The 17,314-nt window shown below is 40.6% G+C and overlaps 1 protein-coding gene across 3 annotated transcripts in view; it reads left to right on the forward strand.

Moving 5' to 3' along the window:
• Positions 1-17,314, forward strand: part of PPARGC1A (PPARG coactivator 1 alpha) — a gene marked incomplete at both ends in the record, with an annotated part of 631,219 nt that overhangs the window by 327,040 nt on the left and 286,865 nt on the right. For 2 of the 3 annotated variants that reach the window (XM_084233499.1, XM_084233500.1), the window contains one exon: positions 12,898-12,966. The exons of the other annotated variant lie outside the window; for it this stretch is intronic. In XM_084233499.1, coding sequence (XP_084089625.1) covers positions 12,898-12,966 — 69 coding nt within the window. Of the gene's footprint in view, positions 1-12,897; positions 12,967-17,314 lie in introns of those variants that run through there. 3 annotated transcript variants of the gene reach the window in all.

The raw sequence follows: 17,314 nt of genomic DNA on the forward strand, positions 1-17,314 counted from the left end.
TTGTGACGTTTGCCCTGATGGGTCCTGCAGAAAGGAAATTCATAAATACTGTGTCGGAAATAAAGATAATGAATGGATTCTTTTTGGAGAAAACGTTAAGTGGGAGTTTATTTATGTTAAACCTCCCCTGTCTGCTGAAGACTGCGAGATAGTTCCTCTTGTTTTCCTCGGGGTCCTCTGGGGACAGCAGTCAGCCTGAGCTACCGGAGCCAGCTTCAGCGCCCCACCATCGGAATCCAGAAGTGCAGGACGCTCAGCCAAAAATAACACACGCATCCCAGCGGCAGCTATAATTCCGGTTCATTATATACTTACGAGGCTTCTTTTCCTCACCACCACCCTCCTCCCCCCCCCTTTTTTTTTAGAGGCATTAAGCACACAGTTAAAAGCAAACAATTTTGTGAGTATCCATTGGACCAGAAGGAAAAAATAGGGCTTCTTGCAGCAGGCTTGAGCCCCAGGGATCTGTGCTGGAAGGCTCTGCTCTCTGTCTTCATGTTCTTTCAAGCCTCTGCACTTCCCACACATCTTCAGGGTCCATCACTTCCATTTTGGGGGGTGGACCCTAGATTATCAGCATCAGGGCTGTGGGTTGAAAATATCCCTGAGTGAGTCTTGACTTGGATGCCAGGGGTCCTCTGTGGTTGCGTGGAAGGCAGTGGGGAGTGGGTGGATAGAATGGACCCTGGAATCACTCACTGGGTTCAGACTACACTCCCTTAAAGCTGTGAGAACTTGGGACAATTATTCAGCTTTTTCATGCTTCCTTTCCCTTTTCTGTAAGACAGAGATAATGATAATCTCCTACAGAAATATTTTAAAGATTGCAGCCGTGACTCTAAACCTCCACTGGTCTACCCTTATTACGCAGACTGGAGTCCCTGAAGCTTGCAGAGCAATGACATGATTCAGGTCCCCAGTTTGATGTACTTAGTATGTTTCAACAGCTATTGAGGGGGAAGGGCTTGACTTAATTTAGTTCCTTTTTCCTAAGGATAGTCATTTTCATTAAAAAATACATTTTATTAAGGTAAACCTTGGTTTATGCTGTTGTTTGTGTTTTAGACGTGTAGGGTCTCCCCTTCCGATGGTGTTGCCATATTACGTCCACCACCACAGCTTCTATGTCCACCATCGTAGCTCACTGCACACCCTCCCTGCTTTCTCCTCACTCCTCACCCACCCATCCCCTTCTGGCCCCCTGTGCTCTGTAGTCAGCTTTCAAGAGTTAGTTTTTTAGCTTGGCTTTATCTGACCCATTATTTGGTCTCTACATATTCCACACGTAAGTGATGATATCCGGTACTATTTGTCTTTCTCCTTCTTACTTATTGCACTTAGCATCATCCGCTCCTGCTCTAAGTTGCTGCATAAGGCAAGAGTTTAATTTTTTTGATAGCCGAGTAGTACTCTAAGTCAACAAACACAAATAACTCAGTTGAGGAATGGGCAGAAGATCTACACAGGCACTTCTTCAAAGCAGACACACACAGGCACATGAAAGAAAGTCCTCCTCACTCATGGTCAGGGGAATGCAAATTCCAGCCACAGTGAGATACCACCTCCCACCTGTGACAATGGCCCCACATCAAAAAGACCAGAAACAGTGAATGCTGGTGAGAAAGTAGAGGAAAAGGAACCATATTACACTGTTGGGCATGTAGACTTCAGTCCCTATGGAGAACTATATGGAAGTGTCTCAAAAACTTACAAATGGATCTGCCAGGCAGGCAGCAATTCCACTCCTAACTGTCTACCCGCAGGATATAAAAACACTAATTTGAAGGGATCTATCCACTCCTATGCTCATGAATTCAGTTTCATCAGCTGTATATGGTCCTGGTGTTATTTAAAGTAGAGTATAAATCATGGCCTTCAACGAGAAGGTACATTGACAACAATTTGCATCTACACTCCATGTGCAATGTTTCTTGGAAAAGAGTTCTCTCTCTCAGCCCCCTCTGCTTCCTTGGTAAACAAGAACAACCCACAACCCCTGACTGAGTGATGAAACTGCAGCCAGAAACAATGGAGGATTTCTTCCAAAGACACAAAACTCAAAAGGTCTGGGATAGCACACTTTCTGCCCAAGGCCAAGAAATATGGTCCCCACCGACTCACCACCCATTCCCAAAGAAGCAGGGTTTTTGAATCTCTTTGATTCTGTGGGCTGCTGTCCCTCTCTTTAAGAAACACAGCAATCCAAAAGGGGGACATGTCTTTGTTAAATGTCATTCAAAAGATGATTAACATATCTACTGATCTGGGCGTGGTTTGCTTTATAGAAACAGGAGCTGTGGGGTTTTTAGGTCTGAAAGATACTTGTTGCCAGTTTTCTCTCTTTGTACAAATCTTAGAATGGTATCCAGCAGAGGAGAGTTTATTTGTGTGGTCGTCTTATCTGTGTGTCCATGGATATTTGGATTGGGAAATGAGTCTTTTGAGGAAAAAAAAAAACTATTCAAGTACTGTGAAGCATTATCCCTGGGGTTGTGGTCTTATTGCTGTAGAGATAGTTCAGAAAATATTTTAATTAAAAACACTACTGGCCAAACCTCCACACCTGGATTTAATACCAATGCTTGGGGCAAGGTCTTCCAGGACATTGAAATAGGAGCAGGATTCTTGGCATTGAGCTATGTTGGTGCTGGGGTTGGGTGAATGGAACCCTGGGCTGGGGAAAGCATCTTCTCTTAGAGCTCAGATGATATTGGTGGCTGAAAGGATTTGCTCCTCTGCACTCATCTTCCCCACAGGATGCCGAGGGCATAATATGTTTCTCAATCACAACTGTCTGGCACCAATCCTAGTACACAGTAGGTCTCATTTATGCCTAAACTCGGAATAACAAAGTAATGTGGAAACACAACTTTGCATCTGTTTACTTATAAAGAAAGACATTGAAAGGCATTTATGTTGATTTCTGTTACAGAACTGGATTTATTGATGATGCCAGTTTAGGACTCAGAACAGAAATTTGAATTTGAATGCAGACATAAAGGTGGTCTGTCTATACATTTGTGGTTTATTTGGTAGCTGTAATAGACATATTTAAAATATAAAATACAGTGAATTAAATAAATAGTAGAATTCTTCTCCCTGTCCCTACTCCCTGAAAGTGTTAAAACACAGTGAGCTCCATTTCACGGTTGCTAAGTTAGTACATGGTCTGTGGCTGAAGATTGTACTTTTGTCATAGAACCTTAAGGAATGATGGCTGTTTAGACAGAAGTTAGAAAGTATGAATTCAGGGCCTCCCTGGTGGTGCAAAGTTTTAAGCACCGCACTATGAAGCTATCCGCAGCCTCTGCTGCATGAGTTCGATCCCCGGCTGGCCAGGGAGCAACCCACATGGTGCAGCAGACCTCTCCTGTCTCGCCCACTGCTCCCCTCAGCAGTGTATTTCAGTCTGCCTGCCTGTTCTGCTCCCCACTCTCTCTCGTGAATCCTCTCACCTCCCACATCCCTGGCCTGTACCCCAGCTCTTGTGTGCATAAATAAATAAATCTTAAAAAAAAAAGAAAGTATGAATTCAGCTCTTCTTGTATAGTTTCTGTCATAATGCTTTCCTGGGGGGCAAAAAAAAAAAAAAAGAATAGTTATGTTTGCCACCTGGGGCATTATATATTTTATAAATAATAAACTATATATGTATTTTTTTGTGGTTTTAAACCAGACCCTTGATGTTACTTTAATTTGGTTTTCTTGGTTTAATTTATTTTAGTTGGTAATGATTATTCATCACTCATTTAATTCCAGGGTTATCTATTGATTCTTTTCTCCTCATTTGGTATTTTCTGACATTTTGTGGCACTCGATATTGATTTATACAAAATCAGTCATCTCTGTGTCCAGAGGAGGCGTCCTTTCCTTGTCATCAGCTGTTTTTCTGAACAAATAAGTGGAATAGTCATTTCTGTCGAGGTGTTGGGTGATTTAAGGGTGGGGGCCTGCCCTTCACACCTACCAGATCATGCTTAGAAAAATCTTTGTATAATTTTGAAAACGTGATCATTGAAAGGTAGCAGCCAATGGTTTCTGGGTGGGAGGCTAAACTCTTTCCTCTAACATTTACCAATTTCTAAGTCACTGTCAATCTACTCACTAAGTTAAGAAACAAAGGATAAAGCTGCTATGCAAATAGACCTTCAAGGTAAGTCTCCCTAGTCCATTGTTTCTTCAACTTCATGAATCAGCCTAGTTAAAATGCAAATGAAATTCTGTAGCTGGAGTGTGAGGCCTGAGATTCTGCATTTTTAACAAGCTCCTAGGTGATGCTGCTGTAGAAGCAGTGAGTGACATGTCCTAATTCCCTCCTATTTTGAAATTCTCCATCTGTATCTGAGGTTCCCCTGGCATTAAGATGTTAGTTTATATTTTATAACAGTCATGTGGATCGAGGTATGTGCTACAAAGATGAAACCAATTGGATAATTTTTAATAATCTTCAATCAAAAGGATGGGTGGTTTGTTTTTTCTATCGAGATATAACTGATGACCTTTTATCGAGGTATAGGTGTGTAGAGTAGTGATTTGATGTATATTGTGACATGATTGTCATAAGCTTACTTGGCAATCATCACCTCCAGTAGTTATTTTTCCTTGTTATGGGAACTTTTAAGATCTACTCTTGTAACAGGGGGGTCGCCAGGAAAGGGGGAGGTTCCAGGTTCCCTGCCCCACCCAAGGGAGGGTGGAGCTGAGCAGGAAGAGAAGAAACTGCAGAGGAGACTGAGGAAGGAAGCAGGATGGAGCCAGAAGGAGACCTGGAGGAGGCGCATGGAGCCTAGAGACACGTGAAGAAACTGCGCTTGCCTTTTGGTCGTGGACGGGGTGACACAGATGTGGGTGAGACCCGTGGGGAGGTGACAATGGCAGCTTTTATCTTGATGTTGATTTTGCTCTTTTCCTTCCGGGCTTGTCTGGTTGTTTCTGACCCTTTTCTGTGGGTCCCCACTGGAAGATGCTTTAGACTTGTGGCAGGCTTTGGGGCCTTGCTCTGGGCCGATCCCATATGGATGGACTTTTACCCACGAGGGGACGGGTCACTTTCGGTGCTTCATTTAGAAACTAGACTCTTTGCCTTTCCTGTATTGTTTCCTAGTTTTATTAAAGTTCCTTCCCATTAAAGTCTCATATGTTTTGTGTTGATGCGGTGGATGGCAGAACCCATTTAGAATAGGCAGGTTTGCGGGGTTTGGGCTGCCCCTCTCCCTGTCCTATAACACTCTCAGTACTGTTCCAATGTACAGTATAGCATTGCTGCCTGTCATTATGTTGTACATGACATGCTAAGTAGGTTTCTAAGTGAACCACAATCATATTACCTTGGACATACATACAATTTTAGATTATTCTGTGTATTTTTATTAATCACCTTATGTGATCTTTCCAACTGGACCAGAATGGATTAACTTAACATTTCTTTTCCCCTAGAAGACCAAGAAATTTATTTACTGACTTTATAAAAAATTGATTATATTTTATGGTTTCAAATATTTTTACCTTACAATGGAGCCCATTTACTATTTACGCACCCCGCCCCCCAATCTCTGGTAACCACCTGGATGGGTGGTTAATAAAGTCAATTTTCATGAGTCTTTGACTTCTTTTTTCCTAACTTTATTTGTGCCCAAGGGAATTTCACTCTCTTCTAAACCTTTCTCTTCTTGGGGTGGGGGGGCTCTTTGCTCTTTTTGTCACCACTGTTTTAACTTGCTCATTACAAAGAATCATGCCCTTTACGCCAAACTGGAAAACTGGAAAATTACTTGTGACAAAGTTTTTTTTTTTTAATTTTAATTTTATTTATTTATTCTTCAAGATTTATTTATTTATTTATTTATACAAGCACTGGGTACAGTCAGAAGTGCGGGAGGGTGAGAGAATCCACCAGAGCCAGGGTGGGGAGCAGAGCAGGCAGAAGGACCGAAGTACACTGCTGAGGGGAGCAGCGGGCGGCAGGAGAGGTCTGCGTGCCATGTGGGACCCTAACTGGTGGCCGGGGATCGAACCGGCACTGCTGCAGAGGCTGCGGGCAGCTTCACACCCCAGCGCTCAACCGCTGCGCCACCAGGGGAGGCCCTTGTGACAAAGTTTTTGACCATCTTGAGATGAAGCTTTAGGGTGCCTTTCATGGAAGTATTTGCAATTTTATAGATAGTGACAGAAAGTTTTTAAAGCTCAAAGGTAGGACTGGTGGAATTTTTAGTCCCTAGTCAGTCATCTGTAAGACTTTTTTAGAGGGGAAAAGAAGGAAGGGCAAAAGATGTTTTCAGCTTATTTCTCATCCGTCCTTCTCATAAGATTTTCCATCCTACCTGTTAGTCTATTTCTTACTATTTCTGGGGACTTCTGGTTTACGATGGTCTTTAACATAAACTCTTTGGAAAAAAAGGTCTTGTGTAACTCATCTCTGCAGTGCCCAGCATTTGTTCACACAGCACCCCGTGATTCTGGTACTTTTGATGTTCAGCATATCATGAAGTTGGGTACAGTCTATAAACATACTGGGAAGGGAAACATTATTTTTATATTGAATTGGGATGAATGATGTATGGAACGTCTTCACCTGGTTGAACTTAGATTTGATTCTTCTCAAATCAGTGACAGATTGATATGTAAAGAAAAATCGAGTCTCTCATCTGTATGTTGTTTTTTATTACAATATTTTGCTTCGGGCTCAAGCATATCAAAGTAGTTCAGACACTCTGGATGAAATCATCTGATTTCTATCAATAAATGCCTCCTAAATCCTTCTGATTATAAGCAGTTGGTATTATTACCAAGTTAAAGAAAGACATGGTAGTGCTGTGCTGTAATTAATTGAAGTCTACGTGGCTCAGATTTATATGACATTTAATGTTTATAGTTCAGTCAGGCTGTTTTTCATGTAAGTGATATAAGTGGACTTATCTTTTGAACTGAATTCTGTTTCTTGGTTTGAATATTTGAGTCTATTGCTTTCAATCTTTGTTCATTACATGTAGGTTAAAAAAAATCCTTGGTTTACCATTTTCTTTTATAGGAGGCTTCTTATTCCATATAATTAAAAATGGTAGCAAACTGATTAATCACATAAGTTGATTAAGTTGGGGAACCATAAATCATGTACATACACAAAACAGAACTTGGTCGAAAATCCATAAATGTGCAGTTATTCACCACTATTTTGCTGTGGAGCCAAGGATTTTTTAAGGAGAGATCCACAGAGTAGAATTCTGGAGTCCTTTGTGTTCACTCGCTCCCTAAAGGAACTTCTACAAATTTCAGTTTCAGTTTCTTTAAAATGAATGAAGAATTTAACAACAATGACTATCAAGTGGTTTAAATAGAGGGTCTGCAAATTTTTAGATTCCTGCCCCTTCAAATGAAATTAAAGGAAAAAAAAACCATATTTCTTTATTGGGTCTTTCCAAAGGACTTGATTAGTTTCATGAAAATAACAGAACAGCTCCTTTTCGGTGGAACTTCATATCTTATAGACATACTATTTAATGAAATTATTTTTAAAAGAGATTTATTTATGCATACAAGAACTGGGTTGTAAGCCAGAGGTGTGGGGGTGTGAGAAGATTCACCAGAGAGAATGAGGAGGTGGATCTACAGAAACACGCTGCTGAGGGGAGCAGTGGGCGAGGCAGGAGAGGTCTGCTGCGCCATGTGGGTTGCTCCCTGGCTGCCTGGCCAGGGATTGAACTCATGCTGCAGTGGCTGTTGATAGAGTTGATAATGCTGTCTTTAACCCCTGCACCACCAGGGAGGCCCTTTAATTAAATTATGTAAGTACATACACAAGTCAGCTGCCTGGGAGCCAGTGTGTGTGGGTGGAGGAGGCCATAGCCTGTTACTCACTGTGTTCTTCCGCATGTCCTGTGGCATCACTGTAGTTCAGGGTAGGTATATGACAGAAGGAATGGTAAACTTTGATTATTCCAGCAAAACGATGAGTGGAAACCCATCCCTTCTGAAATACAATGACAGAGTGCCAAGCTCTCACCTATTCAGACAACAGTCTCCTGACACCTCTTTGGTGTCTTTTTTTTTTTTTTTTTTAAAAAAAGGTTTATTTATTTATTTATACAAGCACTGGGTACAGTCAGAAGCGTGGGTGGGTGAGAGAATTCACCAGAGCCAGAGCGGAGAGCAGAGCAGGCAGACTGACGAAGTACACTGCTGAGGGGAGCAGCGGACGTGGCAGGAGAGGTCTGTTACGCCATGTGGTACCCTCGCCGGTGGCCGGGAATCGAATCGGCACTGCAGAGGCTGCAGGCAGCTTCGCAACCCAGTGCTCAGCTGCTGTGCCACTGGGGAGGCCCAGGTGTCTTTGTTTTAACTTTACTTTGTGAGAGTTTGTATGCAGACTACTCTCGTGGGGTAGATTGGACACATCATTGTCCAGTTTTTGTGTGAAACAAATTTCTGAAGACTATTAGTTTCCAATTTTAAAAAAGCAAAATCAAAAATAAAAGTTTGCAGGAAAGTGCCTTGGAAAATTGCATTGAGAATGGAGTTAGTGAGAATGTGTAATAATAAAATGAGTGGCAGGGATACAAACACTTTCTGATCCAGGTATTACGTTCAAGTGTGTACAAAATCCTAATAGTGGGGAAAAGGTTATCATCAACTTTTTCATGCCTGGGGGCTCCCAGTCTGTGCTAGGTTCATCACTGTCCCTTGGTTCCCACAAACTGGCTTCCCTTCAGTGTCTCCCCTGGAATGAACATCAGCTCCGAGCAGACTGTTTAAGTGCTACGTGCTACCCTCATAAGACACTGTGGAATGCACCGGTTCATTCACCTGGCAAACGATTTTCTAGTCTTTTGATCCTAAAATGAAATATTAATCCATTTTTATTCTCTCAGTTACAGGACTAGGTCCCAAATCAAGGGCAATCTGACTGATGCCTTTTGCATAGATTTTTCCTATTTCATTTATATGTATGTAACTTTTCCATAAGGAAAATGTTCCAAACTCTAATATTATATTTCTGATTAGTCAGCTGCTTCTTAATGTGCTTATCTGGGGGGAAATAATGATTTGTGGGCATCCCTTTTATTCCTTGGCATCCCTTGGTATGTGGATACATCACTTCTGTTTCTGCCTTCACCTTCAGATGGTTCTTCCAGCGTGTCCACACTTCCCCCTTTTTATAAGGACACTGGTCATTGTAGAACGGAGTCTGCCATCATGACTTCATTTTAGCCTGATTGCCTTTGTAAAGACCTATCTCCAAATAAGGTCACATTCTGATTTGCTACGGGTTAGGACTTCATTATATTTTTGAGAGGATGTAGTTCAACCCACAATGCAGGGCATGGTTATTCACATTTGAATTTAAAAAAACTTGAGAAAAAATGAACTCTCCCAGTGGTGTCCCAGAGTAGGTTTGAGTGTGTTTTAAAATGTCAACACAGTAATCTGGGCAATGTGTTATTCATTTATTCCTTAACACTTCATTTCTTATAGTTGAAACTTCCTTTGATGAAAGCATTTAATAAAGACAGAAACAAAACTAATTCTTTTTTGATTGCTTGATTTAAGAATACTGAATCAAAGCTATGCTATTTAATAGTCTCCTGTATTCATGTATGTTCTCATTATGTTTACATTTTGGAGACGTGTACTTTATTTTATCAGTAACGAATGCATCCTGAGCTACATTTATTATTTGATGCTTCATTTTGCTCTCATTAATTTCCTTGCTAAGTGATAAGTGGCATTAAAGTCATGCTATTCTGAGTTTGCATTCTGAGACAGAGTGATGCATGCTTCTGAACACTTTCACTCCTTTTTAAAATTTGTTTTTCTGCATCATCTGTGGAAATTGCCACTCATAATACAGGGAATATTCAGGCTGTTAAAGGAAGGAAAAAGTAGAAGAGTATGGGAAACACAGGTAAATAGCCTTGACTTGTGATGGAATTTATTAAAAACAATAATGCAGACTTGATGCTTGTGATAAATGCTCTAGCTAGGTTACCTTATTCTTATAAATGTAGAGTAAGGGAGTGTATTGGTCAGAGTAGTTTACGCTGTGGGAACAAATGATTCTGGGCATTTATTTCTTGTTCCCATAATGTCTGTTGTTGGAGGTGACTCTCCAAGGCAACCAAGTTGTCTCAGCATTCCAATCAGCTTTGACTTAGCCTGTCTTATCAACATGTGCTTTCACGAACACTGTAGTAGGGGACAAGGAAGAGTCAAGAGCCTATGATTAAATCTCCCCCACTGGGAAGTGAGAGCCATTATTTTTCTTATATTTCTTTAGCTAAAAAAAGTCATGTGTTTATGCCTAATTTAAGGGGTGTAAGGAAATGCAGTTTTGCTGTGTGCCATGAGCAGAAGAGAACCAGATATTGATGAGTAATAGTATGTATAATTGAAATGATAATACATCCTTTTTATAGACATGAAAACCAGGGTTCAGAAGGGTTGGGATACCTACCCAGGGAGATAAAGCTAGAAAAGAATATACCTGCTAATTAAACCTAGGTTTGTTTGACTAAAAAGACTATGTTCAACCACTTTGTGTATTGCCTTCCATAAATAATGATTCAACTACCTTGCAGATGGTGTGATTGAAATTATACAACTAATTATTCTCAGTTTTCCTTATGGAGTCCTGTTGGTAAAGATTTATAGGAGATGGGGAAAATCCAGTTGATTCACGAAGCTTCTACTGAGTCTAGTCTCAGGGAATTTTATTGGACCCTTGGCTGTGGCTTTTTTATTTTTTCTAACATGCAAGGTGACCCAACCTGAAGAAGTATATGAATGTTCTAAATAAAAGATGGGACCACACTGGTCAAGGGAAGATTTTTGCATTGATTTGTTTTTCTAGACATGAAGCAGAAAATATAGTCTGTGGCAAGTGAGATTTGCGCAGCAATTTATAGTCTACAAAACATGTTTATGTAACATCTGACGGGGGAAGCAAGCCCCAAGTGTACTAGTTGACTGTGACAACTTATCAGTGAGGAGTGATTATCAAAACAGCCAATGGGACCTGAGGCTGAGTCCACGGAAGGAAGGATATAGAGTAGCATGAAGCAGGAATCAAGAACATAGGCTTTGGAGTCAGCTCTGGGTTGACTCCTGGAAAACATCACCTTTGCATTTCTTGGATTCTTCACTTATAAATCAGGAGCATGATGATGACTTCATAGAGTGTAAAAGATACACAAGGTAAAGTTGATAAAGCACTTAACACGGTGCTGGTCCGCCAGCTCCCTACTCAGTAAATAAATGCTGGCTGCTCTCATTATTATTATGGTGGTCATTTCTCAGAGGGTTTTCCAAACATGCATGTTGTTATTAGGCTCTATGCATATTGGGTGATCGTAGTGGGAATATAGCCACTGCTTCTGGAATGTCACAGTCACTCTCACTAGAGGTAATGAACTTGTTTGAGCTTGGCCACCAGGACAGAGAATTGCCTAAAATCATCTCACGTCATTTGCTGGAGTAACTAGTAAAATAGAGTGAGATACTTAAAAGCAGAGATCTGAGGGCCTGGGTCATAGCTCTTTGGATTTCTGAAGGGTTGTCCTACAGAATAGGCTTGAGTCTTATTCCCTATGGAATCTTGCAAGAGTACAGTCACGGAAATTGTAGGGCGAAGGAAATCAACTCATTTTGGGACAAAGCTCTCAAATATGGAGCAGGACTGTCTTACGAGGCGATGCCTTCACTGTCATCTGTGGGGTGATCATTGTTTGGATGTGTGCTGCGAGTTCATATGGATTCAATCATCAGATGAGCAATGAGATTAGAGAAACCATAAGTGACACTCTATACTGAGTTTTATGATCCTAATTTTGGGTGCTCCATAAAATCAAACAAAATCCGTTTCTTCTGTCCCAACGTAGACCAATTAAGCGAGAATCTCTGGTGACCGTTTTTATAAAGCCCCCCCCCCCCAAGTTGATTGTGTTGTGAAGTCAAATTTTAGAACTACTGTTTTAATTGAAAAGAAGTAGGTGGCATTGACAGTAACCCAAAATGCATATCTTAAAACTAGAGGTAACTGATTTAGAATAGCGGGAGAGAGTATCTTTTTCAGTGAGAAACAATAATGAAACAGGGAAGAATTTGGTTGAATTTGTCATGCTTGAGTCCCACATATTGAGGAGTCCATCTAAACAGAAGTCTCTGATCATTTTGCTTAATGATTTGTGATAAGGGTTGAGACCATGGTCAAGTTGAGTGCCTTTGTAAAATATTCTATAGGGAGGAAACCGGGAATTTTTGATGCTCGGAATTCAACTATAAGGATCCGTCTGTTTTCATATAAAAAAGTTTGTTATTATTGGTGTTTACTGGCTACTGAGTGATTCCTACTTTGTTGATGGAGATGTGGTCACATACATTGTGTTGCTCCTGTGTAAAATACCTTATTTCTTCAAAGATATTCCATTTCACTGATGCAATCCTGCAGAACAAAGCAAATTCTGGTATGTGTGTGTGTGTGTGTGTGCATGTGTGTGCATGCGCGCGGACCGCTGGGGTGAGTGAGATGGGGGAAGCACACATAGAAATGCATATTTATAGAGCATGGAGCTTGCCTTCTCACTTCCCTCCATGACCTTTATGCCAGAAGCATAAGAATGACCCATTGTCCACTGGCCCTGGAGTTTGGTTCTTCCTAATATCTGGATGCTCAATGGCTGAACTGGCCTCCAGCCTCCAGCTCCAGTTGGCAGCTGTCAGGGGAGCCCCATGTATCCCAAATTTGTTCCTGTGTGGCTTCCTCCTGCCTGATCCCTCATCCTCTGGCATGGCATTTTCTCCATGACAGTCTGCCCCTGAACTGCCCTCGCTGCTGCTTTGGTAAAGGCTGGCACCGAAAGAGAGTAACAGCCACTGGCGAATCCAGTTTGTGCAGCAGCATCAGCAATGGATGAGACCTCCCCCAGGCTGGAAGAAGACTGGAAAAAAGGACTTCAGCGAGAAGTGAGCTGGCAGGTAAGCGATGTCCTCAGCTCTATATGGGCCCAAATATCTCTCTCAACTTTTTAAACTCAGATCTAGGTAATTCACATCAGTCTATTTGCAGAACTGCATTATCTGCAGGCACATCCATTTGGGAAAAGTCATCATTAGTTTCCAATTCTTTGTAAACCATGCAAATAAGACTCCAAATGAATTTATTCTAGATTCTCTAGCAAGCTAATACGGTTTTACAAATCTATAGATGTTGCTAAATTTATACTTCCTTAATAAAGGTCCTTGAATTAACAAGTTGCAGGTGTATATCTAAGGAAACATGCATATTTGGTTTGTTGTGAGTACAAGTTCATTGCAATATAAAAATTTAATACAACACCTGCCATCAGATTTACTTTATGGTGTTAGAGTAGTTGGGAAAAAGGGGCTTGGTTTTAACCTATTTTAATGAGGTGACCATTTCTTTTAATGCAGCTTGCGTGCCTTTCTTATTTATGCTGAACTCATAATAGGTAGAAGCTCTGTGCTGTGCAGAGAGTTCAAGCTAACGGATTCATTTTGGTGTAGAAGCAGTTTTCATTAAAATATGCAAAGCAGTAATGTTTATACGTTACAATACCTATTTCAAATTAGCAAAATTATATGCTCCTGTCTCGTAAGCTGCCAACTGAAATCCCTTCCTAAATCCTGTTGAATGGCTTTGATTACTCTTCTTCCCATTACACATTACGCACCTCTAATGCATATTTTTACGCATCCACTCCATTGCCATTTAATTAGACAACAATATTGAAGAGTGATGCCAGAGCCTTTTTTTTTAAAAATGCTGCTTCTTTATGGAAAAAGAATACTTCCATGCATGAGGCATTTCTTATGGGTGGTGTTGGATAAAGTAAAACTGTGATTTCCATTTTGACTATAGCAGAAAGTTTCATGTAAAAATGGTGATATTCAGCATCAGTTTTTAAAAGTAACTTACCCTTCTTATAAAAAGAGGGGAACTTTTCTTGAAATTGTCTTCTGTGCTATTTAGTGAAATGCAGTAGTGATATTGACAGGTATGTTCTGTTCTAAGCAATGCAATGTTAAGTCAGGAGCTTCAGAAAAAAACAGCCTCCAGATTGTCATAAAATTGGAGTCCTTCCACTTTATGCAAGAACATTATTTAGGAAGAAGGAAGGGACAGAAAATAAATCTCAGCCTACAACCTTCAGGAGGTCACATGGTGGGTTGTCAGGGGTCTAGGCAAATATTCATATTTTTATGGTATGTTGATGTCACTTTGTATTTTTGTCTTTTGTTTATGTTTTCTTCTCCTTTAGAAAATTGGCATTTTATATATAGTCTTCATTTCAAAGGAGGTTGAAGGGAGGAAGTATGTGAAAAGATGATTCAGAGATCTCAGCGAACAAAATGTTTAATCTAGAAACACAAAATCTAAATGTTTATGTAAAAAAGCATGTGTCCTATCAATGTTAGCATCTCATGAACCTTTAGCTTAGTAATTTTCCAAAAAGCAGAGAATGAAACCATTCTTTATGCTATTTATCTCCAAAGAAGTGATCCTGGACAGCTGGTCGACCTGTGTCATTGTGCTAACTTAAGCTCTCCATATATTGAGAGGAGAGAACAATTATGAAAAATGCGCCCTGATCTGTGATTTGGTCTCCATGACTATTGGTAATTCATGGCATTGGGTAGTATGTCAGCTCAAGCTTCACCTGTGTCTGACCCTTTATCCCCAGTTAGGCTTACCTGCTGCTGCCTTCCCCCTCCTGTTGTTTGGATTGTCATGTGGGTCCCCACATGCACAGACTCACCCACTTCAGTGACATTCAGGAAGGAAATTAAATCTGATGGCACCAGATATAAGAGCTTTGTTGTGAGAGTGATTTCTTTTTGTCATCCATGACAGAATAGAGTTAGGGGTATGATTGAAGCTGAGGTTTTGGTTTAACTGAGAACTATACTTCCTACCAAAACTGATCCAATACCTCCCTATTTACCTACTCCTGTCAATCATGGTTCAAGGGTGTGTGTGTGTGTGTGTGTGTGTGTGTGTTTGTGCACAATTGTTCATACTACACCTCCCCCACTATTCATAAGAAGCCTGGAGGGTTGGTATGATCACTCCTAGTCTACAGATGAAGACATTAAGTGCAAAGGAGGTTACATAACCTGTCCAAAGACATCTAGTCTTCCAGTCCAGGCCTGTTTGACTCCAATGTCTGTGTTCATCTCACTTTTGTTGCTGTGCTCTCTGAATTGAATTTTATCTCATTTTTTATCTCATGGAGTAGTAGCTTATGAGCAGCTGTAATGTGGGCAGGCAGGAAGCTAGAGGAAGAAAGGGGGAGAAAGCATAACAAACTTCTAATAGAATAATCAATCTCTGAATCATTAGGACTTTAATAAAATGTTTTTTAATAGTTTATTTTTTAACCCTTACTTTATACCGGGCACCTAGTGACATTTCTAATTCTTACAAGTATTCTGACAGATATTACTAATACCCTTAATGCAGATGGGGAAACTGAGGTTCAACAATGTTAGGGAATGTGCCCAAGGTCACACGAGTAAGATGCTGACAAGGGAGGTGGGTTCAGTGACACTGGCTTTGAAGCCTGTACTCTGACAGAAGGCTGCTCTATGAATGTATTTTCAAATTGTATTTTGATAATACATATTTTATCTATCTCATCTCACCATGATGTAATGGAATTTGGTGTATGATAAGTCCCCCTAATAGGGTTTTTTGTTTTTCTTTTTAAGAAATTAAGACTTGGGCAAAAATGACTTTCTCACTCACTTTTTCAGAATGTATTTTAATTGGATGCTGTTTGCCTTAAAAGAACCAGCTTACCCATGGAGTTTGGAAATGAGCTAGAGGTAATTTCTAGAATCAACTGTAAATCTGAAAATCCATTTAAGCATATTACCTGTACTGAAAACCCAACAAAATCTGTGTCCAAGTTAATGCTTCTGTCTCACGTAGCATACTGCAACGCTGGGAGAAGCTTTGGAAAGGGGACGGCAGTGACTTATGTGACCAGGTGACGACCGTCTGACCTCTGCCAGACTTATATAAGGAGGTGCCTTTGCTTCATATAAACAGAGTTTGAATTTATGTTTGAGAGAGACCTTGCAGAGATGAGAGGAGACTAGCTTCCCTATGGAGATGTTTCCTTGTTTGGACAATTGTCTGTTGGAAGACAGACAATAAAATAATTGCAGTGTAGCCATTTTGAAGTCTTTTACTTACATGGCCTGTCTGTCATACATGAGAATGGGAATTCCTCAAAGGTAGAGATGAATCTTCTTTGTCTCTGTGTCTCTGCCCTCAGCACTGAGTCTGGCACATAACCATGATGAAGTTTGTAAACTGAAAGTAATTGCAAGTTTGATCTGGAAGGATGAGGCCATGATTTTTCACTTGAAGACCATGGCTCAGGGAGACTAAGTAACAGCCCTGAATTCCATGGCTGGTTACTGACGAGTGGCAGTTGCCATCTTTTAGTTCAACTTTCTTCCTGTTCCCTGTGCCTCAACTTTCTCATCCATAAATTGGGACCAGGTCATATTATCTGTCTCTACTTAGATAACTTTCTGTTTCATGGCAACCCTGTCTTGACAGGTACCGTAGTATCAGGTCAGGTACATGGCTTCCAGAGTCAGACTTTTGTCTTCTAAACTTGGCATTATCTATTTCTGACTAGGAAACATTGGTATGTATTTAACTTCTCTGTGCTTCAGTTTCCTCACCTGTCAAATGGAGATAATTACCTTAGCTACCTGTAAGTTTGTTCTGAGGGTTAAATGAGTTAATTTATGGAAAGTACTAGTCGAGAATTTTAGTAAGTATGTGTGATGACCCATAGCATGCACTTAGGTGTCAGCAACTGTTATCTATTTTATGAGGTCAGTCCTTTATTTTAAAAAAAAAATACCTACTGTGTGCAAAGCACAGACACATTGATGTGAGTAAGAAGGTGACCTGAGATGGCGCCCTTGAACTTGGGGTCATGGTGGGGAGAGTATGGCAGGGACACACTGAGGAATGGCCTCCAGTCTGTGGAAGGGCTGCCTGCTTTCCATAGCTAATTTTTCTTCCTTTTTTGTTATTCTGATGGTATAAGGTGATATATCATTGTGATTTTATTTATCTATTTTATTAAGGTAACGCTAACTTACAATACTGTATATAATTTAGTTAATTCTTACATAAACAAAAGGAGTTAAGACAAAGAACTGGGGAAAGTATTCAGGCTGAAAGGGGAGGGGTGCAAAGTGTGCATTGAACAGCCAGGTCGCTGCTGTTGGCCTTGCAGGGATTGGCGGGTGTGGCTGGGTGGGGAGAAGCCCAAGT

The sequence above is a fragment of the Talpa europaea genome (assembly GCF_964194135.1).
Source record: "Talpa europaea genome assembly, chromosome: 5".
In the NCBI taxonomy this organism is placed as follows: Eukaryota; Metazoa; Chordata; class Mammalia; order Eulipotyphla; family Talpidae; genus Talpa; species Talpa europaea.